This window comes from Salminus brasiliensis, chromosome 11 (assembly GCF_030463535.1).
Source record: "Salminus brasiliensis chromosome 11, fSalBra1.hap2, whole genome shotgun sequence".
In the NCBI taxonomy this organism is placed as follows: domain Eukaryota; kingdom Metazoa; phylum Chordata; class Actinopteri; order Characiformes; family Bryconidae; genus Salminus; species Salminus brasiliensis.
The window spans coordinates 35019742-35032184 of record NC_132888.1 but is presented as its reverse complement, the minus strand read 5'-3'; the positions used below and the strand labels follow the sequence as shown (position 1 = coordinate 35032184).

The following is a 12443-nucleotide window of genomic DNA, read 5'->3' as shown; positions in this document are numbered from 1 at the left end:
CCCTCCCGAGTCACTCTTTAATTCCCTCTTTGCCGCGTGAACGTGCGTCTCCGGAAGCCGCCATCTGAGCGGCTAAGGCGTGGAAAGCACGCGTCACGGCTTGTCTTCCTTGTTAATGATATAACCCAGTGGCCTCCCGCAGCACACCTGTCTCTATGCACCCGGCCCTCCCTCTGTTCCTGTGACAATATTTAACAGAGCCCGAGGCCTCCCGCTGGAGAAGAGCCCCTCCTTTCCCTGCCCCTCCCCCATCTCCATGCTGTTACAGTGGCTGAGCCGGAAAGGCCCAGGCTTCAGTGGGCCTGCATACCCGAACTAAAACTAACATATGGAGAGAAAAAACCCAGCACTCAAACCAGCTGGGACTAACTACCAACTGGCACAGCTCCCTTGCTTTCTCTTTTTAAAATGTCCTCTCTTTTCCTGTCCTTTCTCTTTCATTTCGGTCATTTCTATCCTTTTCATTAATGTTTCTCTTCCTTGTTCCTTTGTTATCCTTTTATTTTATTAGCCTTTTCTCTTTTTATTTACCTTTTTACTTTATTTTTGTTTCATTTTTATTTATTTATTTGTCCTTTTTTATTATTATTTCCCTCCCTATTTTATTTCCATGTCCTGTATTGTCCCATCATTTACTGCCCCGTCCTTTCCTTCTCTTTCCTGCCCTGTCCTGTCCTGAGCTGTCATGTTTGTCCCTGTTGTTCCTGAGCTGTTCTGCCCTGTTTGTTGCTATTCTGTCCTGTCCTTTTCTGTTCTGCCCTGCTCTTTTCTTTCCTGTACATGTTCCCTGCCTTATTCTGTCCAGTCCTGAACTTTCCCTTTCCTGTCCTGTCCTGTCCCAAGGTGCCATGTTCTTTTAGGTGTATCCTGAGCTCTTCTGCCCTCTTTGTTGCTATTTTGTCCCACCCTTTTCTGTACTTGTTTCCTGCCCTATTCTGTCATTTCCTGCCCTATCCTATCATGTACTTTCCCTCAATTTCCTTCCCTGCCCCGTCCTGTCCATTCCTTTCCTTCTTTTCTGCTCTGTCCTATTCTTTGCTATCCTGTCCTGAGCTGTTCTGTCCTGTTCGTTGCTTTTCTGTCCTGCCCTTTGCTTTCCTGTACTTGTTCCCTGCCCTATTCTGTAATGTCCTGCCCTGTCATATCCTGCCCTTTCCTTCAATTCCCTTTTCTGCCCTGCCCCGTCCATTCCTTTACTTATTTTCTGCCCTGTCCTATCTTTTCAAACCTGTCCTGATCTGCTCGGTTCTGCCCATTGCTATTCTGTCTTGTCCTGTTCAGTCATGTTCTGTCCTTCCCTTTGCTTTCCTGCCCTATCCTGTCCTTTCCTGTCCCTTATTGTCCTTGCCTTTTAATCCCTGTCCTTTGTTGTCTTGTCCAAAAATGTTCTTTTCTATGCTACCTTGTCATGTCCTTTCCTTCTTCATTCCTTTATATCTCTTCACATTTCCTTGCCTTATATGTGTTTCTTTAATTCTCCTTCAATTTCTTCCCTTTTTTCTTTTTTTTTTATCCTTTCCATTTTTTCTTTTCATCACATTAGGCATAGTCACAGCTCATTTTTAAGTATGATCTCTTGTGGCTTCATTCCTTCCCTTCTGCCTTCCCTTGTGTTGCAGCCAAAAAAGCAGCAGACGGCTCAGTCATCCCCAACGGTTACTGTGACTTCTGCCTGGGAGGCTCCAAGAAGACCGGCTGCCCGGAGGACCTCATCTCCTGTGCAGACTGTGGCCGATCAGGTGCAGCAAGCTCACTTCAATAGCCAGACATGTTTTGTCAGTATGAAGAGCTTCAAATGCCTAAAGTGTGTATTTTGGTTCTCGTAGGCCACCCGTCCTGCCTGCAGTTCACAGTCAACATGACGGCAGCGGTGAGAACCTACCGCTGGCAGTGCATCGAGTGCAAGTCCTGCAGCCTCTGTGGCACCTCTGAGAATGACGTTAGTACTGTTCACTACAGAAAACTCTGTAGTTTAACAGCCCACACCAGGGGTCATCAGTTCAGGTCCTGGAAGGTCAGAGTCTAGCACAGTTTGCTAATTTCCCACCTAAAGTACACCTACACCAACTAAATCGCATGAACTGAATGGGATATGTTAGAGCAGTGAAATCACCAAATTGTGTTTGACCTCAAAAATAGAATGAATGACCCTCTGGCCTACACATACTTTATTTACTTGTTAAAGTTATAAGCAAATGATATTGAGACCTATTCATCTTTCCAACAGGATCAACTTTTATTCTGCGATGATTGCGACCGAGGGTACCATATGTACTGTCTAAGCCCGCCTATGGCAGAACCTCCAGAAGGTATGCATTTGAATTTATTTGTTTATTAATGTTCTAGCTATACTAGGGAGAGGTTACTGAACAGTTGGATCTGTTCTCCAAACAGTTCTTGACTATTTGAAGAAATTAAGACATGGCACCTCCGGATTTACTGAAACCTTGCAGTTCCTGCTGCCTTTACTGTTGTGTTTTACAATTTTGACACGTATCATTTATTGAAGAAAAAAAATGATGACTGCAACTGCATTTTTTGCAGAATTGCTTTATCCCAGCCACATTAGAGGGCTTTCAGTTTAAGGTCCTGCTGCAGAATCTCAATAGGTTTTAATGACAGGACTTTTAGTAGGTAAATCCCAACCATTATTTGTTTTCATTTGTTTTTTCCTTCTAAATGGGATGGACTTGCTCTTTGTGCTTATGTCATTGTCTTGCCACTGTAAAAACTGCCCTCCTAAATCAAATAATTCAGTTAACATAATTTACATACATAAGATAATTTAAGCTGATTTGGCCAACTAACTCAAAAATGAATGTTTGAGACGTGCTCAGGTAATTTGTGTAAGATCAAGTTTTGGGCATATTTTCAGTTCAGGTGAATTAACTCAATTGGGTTATATTGACTGCAGTGAACTGAGTTGTTTCAATGAAGTATGGTGACATTTAGGGTGTGTCTCATGTTCAGGCAGTGCAATCTTGATGGGTAAAACTCAACTCTCCCATTGGCTCCTGGTACCATCTATTTGCATTCTGGCCATGTCCCCCCTCTGCTCTTGGGTGTACATTTATATTTAATATAATGGTTATCTCTCTGGCCTCAGTGTTGAAGGACTGTAAGCACAAGTTCCCATTTTCTGTACTACTGAGTGTGACTGTGTGCTGCCACATAGTTAGGTGAACCCTATGGTACAGGATTTTGTGTTGGAAAGCAATTATGATGAGTCCTTCTAAAGCAGCAAAGCATACCCATAGCATTACACTACCACCACCATGTTTGACAGTTGGAGTGATACTCTTACTGTGGAATGCTGTGTTAGCTTTGCACTATGTGTAGCGGCACAACTCTTCAATCGACAGGACATTATGACAAAAATGACAAAAGCACGACATCTGACCTCATCTAGGGGTAATTGGTTGATTTTGTTTTAAAAGAACTAGTTATTACCTTTTTTTCCTTTAATATTTGAAACTATCATTTGAAAACTTGTTTACTCTGGTAAATTATACTTTGATTGAAGGTCTAAAACAGTTCTCACAGATATGGAAAAAGTGATGGGGTTAATACTATTTTTTTACCGTACTGTATGTGGAACTACCACACTTTTCCCTCATTTGCATTTACTGTTCATAACACCTCAACAACACAAGACTGCTCAGCAAGGAAACATCACATAAAAGTGATAACCATGTTGGCCTCTCTTTTGCAGGGAGCTGGAGCTGTCACCTGTGTCTCCGGCAGCTAAAGGAAAAAGCGTCTGCCTACATCACGCTAACCTAATCCATGGGCCCTCTCCTGTTGCGCCCACCCTGCCTCTGCCTCCATGAGCCCACCACCACCAACTTGGCAGATCCAAAGAAACCCCCAACCTAATCCCAGACACATTAACACACGTACTGTTCCATCTCTTGACCATTCAGTTCATGGCAAGATCAAGTTGCCCCTCATCTTGCACGTCTACGTACTGACTCTGAAGAACGGTACTCCCATCCCTGTACCAGCTCACCTCTCACAGTCAGGCCTTGAATGGGCTTTTGCCACATCTCCTCGATCTCCAACCTCTCTGGATGACTCATGAACTAGACAGCATCTTAATTCGATGCGTGAGTTTATTCGGTAGTGCTTAGCCTCGCTGACTGAGTGGCAGTTAACGCTTTGACTCGAGAGGGCACTTGAAAGGGAAGAGACCCCGAATGTCCCATTGGAAAGCGTGGCACCCGCTGATGATGAGGAAACGCCATATGATCTCCCTGCTCTCGTAAGCGGCTCTGGGTCGCCAGCACCCCGACGATGAGATTCTGTTCCATTTTTTTTTTTGCAGCTGTCACGCCACCCAATCCCTGCAGCTCACTGTGAGGAGGCTAGACACCAGCAAGCGACGTGAACATATTTAGCCAAGCCACCAGAATTGGTCTTATTCAGGCTATAATTAGAGGATAGCTCATTAAAGTTCGACGAGACAAATGAGTCCATCTATAATTCAGCTTCCTTTTCGAGGTGCAACTTTGAGAGCTGTGGAGTTTGACACATCGCCCTCAGCTGCGAGAAGCTCCATCAGAGCAAATATTCATGATGCGCGAGGTCTGAGAGACTCTCCAGTGCCGACTGGGATTGTTGTTTTTTTTTATTATTTGTGAGGCTCTAACTTTAAATTCTTTACCGTAGGAACCTTGGCATCCCGAGCCATTTCTGTGAACGGATACCCCTTTAAAGTTTGAGGTCTGTGGTGCATGCCGTTCGAAGCTTGGGTGGTACTTTCTGTGCATCGAAGAAGAAGAAGAAAAGGGAAAAAAAACAGAAGAACTTTCTACCGAGCTCCCACTGTACATTCTAACTGACCCCCACTCCTTTTTTTTCTTCTTAAAAAGCCAACGTAAGATTCTCTCTCTGTCCAGGTGTTCGCCAGGGTGTATATTAATGACTAACATCTGGCCTTGTTTTGAAAACAGGGCATGTTTGATTGTTTCTTTTTATATGATTACTTTGGATGCATGTTGTATAAATTGTTTCGAAATAAACCTTTTAAGAATGAGAGAAATAACAAAAAAAAAATTGATGAAAGCACACTTAATTCGCAATAATGTGTTTGTGATCCTCTTGAGGGGGCAGTTGCGTCTGTGTGTGTGTGTACGTGCGACACTTCCTGTAGGAACTGTGAAACCGCTGGGCAGTGAACTGGAAGGGTGGGCGGGACTTGGAATGGTTGGGCTTCTACCTGATGCCATCCACATTTGCCCTCCCTCCCCTCTTCTTTTTTTTAATTTTTTGCTTTTCCTTTCTCTTGCCGAAGACCGAAAGATGCTCCGAAAATAGAAAACCTTTTTTGGTTCTACAGGACCGCTTTATGGGACAGTATAATTTGCAGTGTGCTTTAAGTAAGGACAAGTAAGGAAAAGGAAAAAAAGGCTAAAAGAGCTGAAGAGTATCAGTGGGGGTGCCAGCATGTTTTTGAGCTTGTGCTGAGGTGACTATTTTGAACCCAAAGTCCGTCTGTGGCCTATCTGAAAGGACTGTCTGACTTTTTTTTTGTTTGGTCTTTTTTCTTTCATTCAGCCCCATGAGCTTTAATTTGGGAGACACTCGCTGTACATAGACTGTTGCTCTGTTGATTTCAGAATGGAACAGCCAAGATGTTTTAATGGTTCACGCATTAAAGTGTGTAAACCAACTTTTTTCCGGCATACGTTTGCAGAACAAGAGAAATCGGTTTGGTCATTTCTATTTTTGTATCTTCAAAAATATCTCTAAAAAAAAGAGTTTTTAACCAGTTGAAAAATTTGTTCACTTAGTATAGTATCCCATCAAAAACTAAATACAATGAGCAGAAACAAGTTTCAATTCCAGATTCAAAACTTACCCCCCCCCCCCCCCCCCGTTTACTACATTATCTTTTTTAGACATTTTTGATGACTATTTTGCACAGTCTTGAGTGTGATTAGAAAAGAGGCACTACAAGAACCATTGTCAGACAAGAGAAGCAATGAAAACAGCCAAATTTCATTGGAGGTGTTTTGCATGTTGTGATGTCTCAGGCTACAAACAGAATGTAGTGAATCCTTCCTGCTAAAATCACACTTTTTATGGAGGACCTGAACGATGTTCTCAGCACCATGTGTAGGGATGTCCTGATCTTATTTGAGGAACTTCTTTGTCATTACAAATAGCTTACACCAATACAAAAACCATCCTAAGCAAGCCCACAAAAGTTGCAATTAAACATTCCTGATGTGCCGATGCATCTTTTTCCCACTTATTATTTCCAAACACAATGGCATACAAAAATATGGTCACATCTGTTACTGTGAAAAGTTGAGTGAGTAGAAGTTAAATATGAAAGTTTATTTTTTAACATTTAGTAAAAAAAAAAAATATATATATATATAACAAGATTACTGTTTTATATAATAGTGTGTTACAATAATTGTATGGATACGGACAGAACCTTCTTTGCGTACCTTGTGCTCATTTTGTCAGCAAGTTGTTGGCGAAGAATCTCTGGCAGAAAAGAAACTTATGCTGGCACTGTTCTCAACTCAAAACTCAAGAGAATTTAACAAATTCTGGACAGAATCAATGTTTATTATGCTTGGTAAATGCAGAATTTTATTAAAAACCTTTCAAACTGTTAAGTCAGGGTTGGATCGATCATGTTTTGGGCTTGGGTTTGCCTACCATTGGCATGACCTGTGGAACATTTTAATGGTAGTAAGAAGAATGGGTTCAATTAAATACCAGCAAATTCTAAAAACAAACATCACAGTCTATAAAAAAACTGCAGATAAAGAGGAGAAGAAAGCTTCTACAACAGGATAATGTTAGTGCATCCTAAACACCTCAAACTACACAATGGACTACCTTAAGAGGCACAATCTGAAGGTTTTGCCATAGCTCTTGAAATCCCCTGACCTAAACATCATTGAAAATCTCTTAAAGACTCTTAGCTGGTTGCAAAAAAGCATATAATATCTATATTTGCCAAAGGAGGTGTTACTAAGTACTAATTTTTCTTAAGGTTTATTTTGAAACTGTAAAAGCTGGAAACTAAAAAGTAAACTTGCTTAAGAATTTTTTAAAAGGCCTTTGTTAACTCTAGCCCTTTTGGAAATCTGATCATATTTTACTTGCTTATCTATTCACAGTAACAGAAATGTTATTCATCATTTTGACTAGCATGATCCTAACATTTATATGCTATGGTATATATATATTTGTTTAAAAAGATTATACTATACCTTACCATGGATAAGTTTTAATGTCCTAAAAGTGCACACTATGTGAGCCCGTTTACACCTGGTCACAGCAAGTGTTACTGGTGTTTTGGTTGCACTAGGAAGAGGTTTGGGTGTCTAATGTGTGTTTAATGCGTCCTCTGCAATAACTTGGGACTCAAATGCATCTCAGACCACCTCCTCAAATGTGTCTTGGGTGCGTTTTTATAGGGCTGAAGACGGATGAAGTGACCAGGTCTAAACAGACTCTTAAAAAAATACCAGATCAGACACTGCTAGTACTCGGACTGGTGTGTAGGGCACATATGTTAGATTGGGACATCCCTAAATGTACAATACATTAATAATGGAAGACTTGTTCTTGATTGCCTATGTTTTTGCCTACGTTAATTGCCGCCAAGCCACTGTTACCCTGTGGCTGATACCTTCCCCAGAGGGGACCTGTGCTTGGTGTGAATGCTGTTTGTTAGTTCATTGGCCTTTTTTGGGGGGAGGGGCGGAGGGGGTGGGAGGTTATGGTTGCGGGACGGGGGGACTGATTGTATTCATGTGATCTGATTGTATTCTCATCTTGAATGATGTAGTTTGAGTGTGTGTGTGTGTGTGTGTGTGTGTGTGTGTGTGTGTGTGTGCGTGCGTGTGTGTATGGGCGAGTAAATGTACAGTGGACGTGTGTACGTTGGCCGTAACTTGCCCTTTGACCGTGGTTGTGTCCAAAGAGACAAAATTGAAACGTTCTACAACTGCTATCCAGCACTCTTCAAAATGGAAAAAAATTGAAATGCTCCAAAGTGGATGTTGTATGTGACGGGCTAGATTTTTTTTCATGGAATTAAAAAAAATAAATAAAAAAAAGCAGAGGGAAGAGATTATTTTTTAATGATGAATTTCCATTTAAAGGAGCCTGCTTAAGAGTGACTTTTTTTACAGCCTCTATAACGTTTATACTCTCTCTCCCTCTCTTTCTGAGTCTGTTCATTCTGTGGATGCAGTGACCAGGTGTGGCCGGTCAAAGCCAGAGACAGGCTCTGTTCTTCCTGTTCATTGTTGTGCTGTGATCTTTGCTTGCATCTCTCGCTTGTTTTTTATTTTTGTTTTGTTTTGTTTCTTTGTTACTTTTTTTCCTTTTGCCACGCGGAGATGTTCCCGCATCGGAGAGTGTGAGTGGTTCCTTTGATGTAAATGTCCATAAACAAAATAAATAAATAAATAAATAAATGAGAACAAAACTACGGAGAAAAAGGAATGTGTTCGAGATCAGGGTGACTTGTATCTCTTTTTTTGTTGCTCTGGAAATGAAACAAGCGATGCTACATAACCTTCCAGCGGCGTCACAGATTTTTTCCCCTTCAAAGAATGCCGGGTCTTATTTTCCCTCTCCTTTAAAGCAATCAGCAAGACAGATGTGTTGACATTGGGCTTCATCCACCAATATCTAATAATATCTAAGATCTTTCTTACATTTCTTCTTGAGAAAAGTCCAAACACAAGGTCTGTCAGATTCATGATGTTTTTAAATCCACAGAGTTGTTTACAGCTAGGCTCTTATAATGATTGTACACTGTTCATTATAATGATTGTACACTGTCCATTGTCTTCTTACACTGAACAAATCTCCAATGAGAAAACAGTGGTGAATGTCAGAATTTCGTAAACGTTTCTTCTGAATAACTGTTGTTGAATAAGACCCATTGATCTCAGGTTCATACTGCAGTGATGCTTCCAATGGAGCTTGAGAAACTGTTGGTAGCACTTTATTTGAAGGCAGTGGTGATTCAAGGACCTTTCGTTTGAGTTGTCTTTTATAAATCTGTGCAGTAAAGCATCTGGGTAAATAGCTTGAACATGTTCTGTTGAGGCATAATTTACGTTTAGTAGATTCACTGTTCATCTGTACATCAAGTAGACTTAATATGTTACTTCCATAAAGCAAAAACCTAACCCTAACCTCTACCTACAACTTAATCCTAACTATCATTCTGACCCTAATCCTAACCCTAACATTAACCTCAATCCAAACCCTAATAATAACCCTCATTATAGCCCCAATCCTAACCCCAACCTATACCCAAAACCTAATCCTAATCCTAACATTAACCTCAAAACAAAACCTAATCCTAACTTTAACCTCTACCAAAAACCTTATCCTACCATTTTGGCCTAACATTAGCCACTAACCCTAACATTAGCCTCAATCCAAAACATAATTCTAATCCTGATCGTGGCCCTAATCCTAACCCTAACCTCTACCAAATACCTAACTCTAACCATCATCCTGGCCCTAATCCTAACCCTAACCTCTACCCAAAACCTAAACCTAACTATCATCCTGGCCCTCATCGTAACCCTAACAATGACCTCAATTCAAAACCTAATCCTAACCATCACCCTAGCCATTATCCTAACCCAAACCTTTACCCAAAACCTAATCCTAACCCTAACCATCATCCTGCCCCTAATTCTAACCCTAACATTAACCTTAATCCAAAACCTAATTCTAACCCTCATCCTGGTCCCTATCCTAACCTTAACCCTCAATGTGGCCTATTAATCCCAGCCTAATTCGGTTACAGGCTGGTGTCATTAGCAGGTCTATAGCAGCTGGTGGAGGATGTTGAGATGGTCTATATTAGACCTCTTAGATGATCAATGATCTCTCAGGTGAACGTTTACAGATCTGAACTCCAAATTAAATGAAAAACAGCTAAATCAAGCAGATTCTAAACTGATTTTATTGATTCAGTTCAGTCTCTTGATAGTCTACTGAATGTATTCAGAGCCTTCACTGCTGCTACATCACTGAGGTATTGTTTATATGTTACTGAGAGCCTGATGATCCAACCCCCAGAATGTATAACTGATTCAGAAAAAGCCCAGCCATTTAAGTCATGCAGGACACATAAGCCCCTCTCCCTCTTAACTCCCCCACCCCTTCTCTTGCAGATATATATATATATATATATATATATATATATATATATGTATTTATGATCATTCACAGATTCTTTAGAATGTTCTAGAATGATCTTTTACCCAACCCATGCACATGCTCTTGACATTGGTAGGGTAAAGACTGACACACCTCCTCTGACGTGCCTCCTCTTTTTCCAAACTGCTGCTGCTGCTGATGCAACATACTTGGAGGAAGGCATTGTGTACCTGGCTCTGATGCATTGGTCAGCATTGCACTGAGTGATGTGGGGAGATCTACCCACCCGTGAGAAAGCTAGGCCAATTGTACTCTTTCTTTTTGGGCCCTTGCTGCCGATGCCTAGCAGCATGACTGGGATTCGAACCAGCGATCCTCTGGACATAGTGACAGCACCTTACTCCACTTGACCACCTAGTGCCCTTAAAGCAATCTTCTTTTGCTTTGCTTACAGCATCTCTGATTTTGAATTTCTGCTACTCTACATAGTAAAGGCTGGATCAAAATCTTAGTCCTCAAACCTTGTTCTAACAATCAGCAGCCATGGGCTCCTCTAAGCAGCTGCCTAGCACTCAACATTAAAATAATTAAAGTCCACAAAGTAAGAGAAGGCTGTAGAAAGATATCAAGTTTCCAGGTAACCGTTTCCTCGCTTTGTAATATAATGGCAAGAAATGAAATGGCAAGCAATGATGTCTTTTGCTTAGTGACATTTTTCCTTTTTTGTTATTTTGAAACTGTAACAAATAGGGGCAAAATAGCCTCACATATTAAAATAATAATCTTTACTTTTATTTTGACCAGGGGTGCCTAAACGGTTGCATGCCACTGTAAATAAATGTACAACTGCAGATCCTTTTCAATAAGGCAATGACATCAATACAGTAGTGAGTGTTTGACGCTGCTATGATTATCAGATACAGCAATGCTGCTTTTTAAATGCAATCAGTTACCACTGTAGTCCACCACCCAAAAAATATCCTGCCAAGAGAGTCTCTGTGAATGAAGCATGGCAAAAGAAGGGCTACAGTTTCCAGTGGCACGTTAAGAGAAGGAACAGGTTTGTAATTCAGGAGATGCACTGCACTACGCAAGAATGCTTTCAATTAAGTTTCAATTAACCTACGCAACATTCATTCTGCAAATGTTTGTTGCTTTGGAGCAAACCAACTTAGTGTACAGCTGTGCTTGACAGAGCAATGTATTCCTGATTTAAGAAAGATATGCAATGCACACTGGAAGTGTGGGAATATTTTCCATTGTATTAGTCAATGCATTTATAGTCAGGTCCATAAGCATTTGGACATTATTTGGCTTCTGTACACCACATAAGTGGATTTGAAATGCATGCAAGTGAAATGATTTAACAATTTATGTTATTACATTATTATTATTATTATTATTATTATTAGTAGTAGTAGTAGTAGTAGTACTTTCATTTTCCTAAGGTCAAAAGAAATTAGACAACTGACTGATAAGCCTTTTTTTAAGATGACAATGCAAGTGGAGGGAATCATTGAGTTAGAATACCATGGAATTGGAAGACAGCTATAGAAGATGATCGCCAAATTCTTTGCTTGGTGAAGAAAAGCCCCCCTTCACACCATCCAGCCAACACTTATGATGTAGACATACTATTATCAAAATCTACAATACAAAAAGTAGTTTTGGGTAAAAAAAATTATTGAGTAGACTTGAGTAAAGTTGAACTATCTTTAGCATACTAATATCACTGTACTAGTAGTATACTTGTAAGTGTACTATTTAATACTTCTAAATTGTCCCACTTCTTATACTAAGTATACTTTAGGTGTAAGAGTAGTAAACACATATACACAACTAGTTTTATTCTTATATACTTAAATACATTTTTATATACTTCTTTTTTAGTAAACATTTTTAGTTTATGAAAGTATACTTTTAAGCACACTCACTGTAAGCCACTCCTTATAAAAAATAATACTAAAATTAATCTTAAGTAAACTTTAGTAATGTTGAAGTATATTTCCTAAGTATACTTAATGTAGTATGTAGTATACTAATATCAGTGTACTAGTGGTATACTTGTTGGGCCATTTTTAGTTTTATTTTGTACTGCAGCTATACTAAAAGTAAGTGTATAGTTATACTCTTTAGCTTGTTATATACTATACTATTATACACTATCCTACTTTTTAGTTCCTGAAAGTACACTTTTAAGTATACTTACTGTGAACTACTAGTTTAATAGTTTTTACTGCAAGTGTTCTGCTAGGTTTTCTTTAAGTGAACCTGACAGAACA

At 40.0% G+C, this 12443-nt stretch overlaps 1 protein-coding gene across 2 annotated transcripts in view; it reads left to right on the top strand.

Annotated features, from left to right (window-relative positions):
• The window catches only part of dpf1 (double PHD fingers 1), a 67975-nt gene extending 61593 nt beyond the window's left edge, over positions 1-6382 (top strand). For both annotated transcript variants that reach the window (XM_072690725.1, XM_072690726.1), the window contains exons 9-12: positions 1620-1739; positions 1827-1939; positions 2228-2309; positions 3713-6382. In XM_072690725.1, the coding sequence (XP_072546826.1) occupies positions 1620-1739; positions 1827-1939; positions 2228-2309; positions 3713-3783 (386 nt within the window). In that variant the 3' untranslated portion in view covers positions 3784-6382. The remainder of the gene's footprint in view (positions 1-1619; positions 1740-1826; positions 1940-2227; positions 2310-3712) is intronic.
• Positions 6383-12443: the final 6061 nt, after the last annotated feature.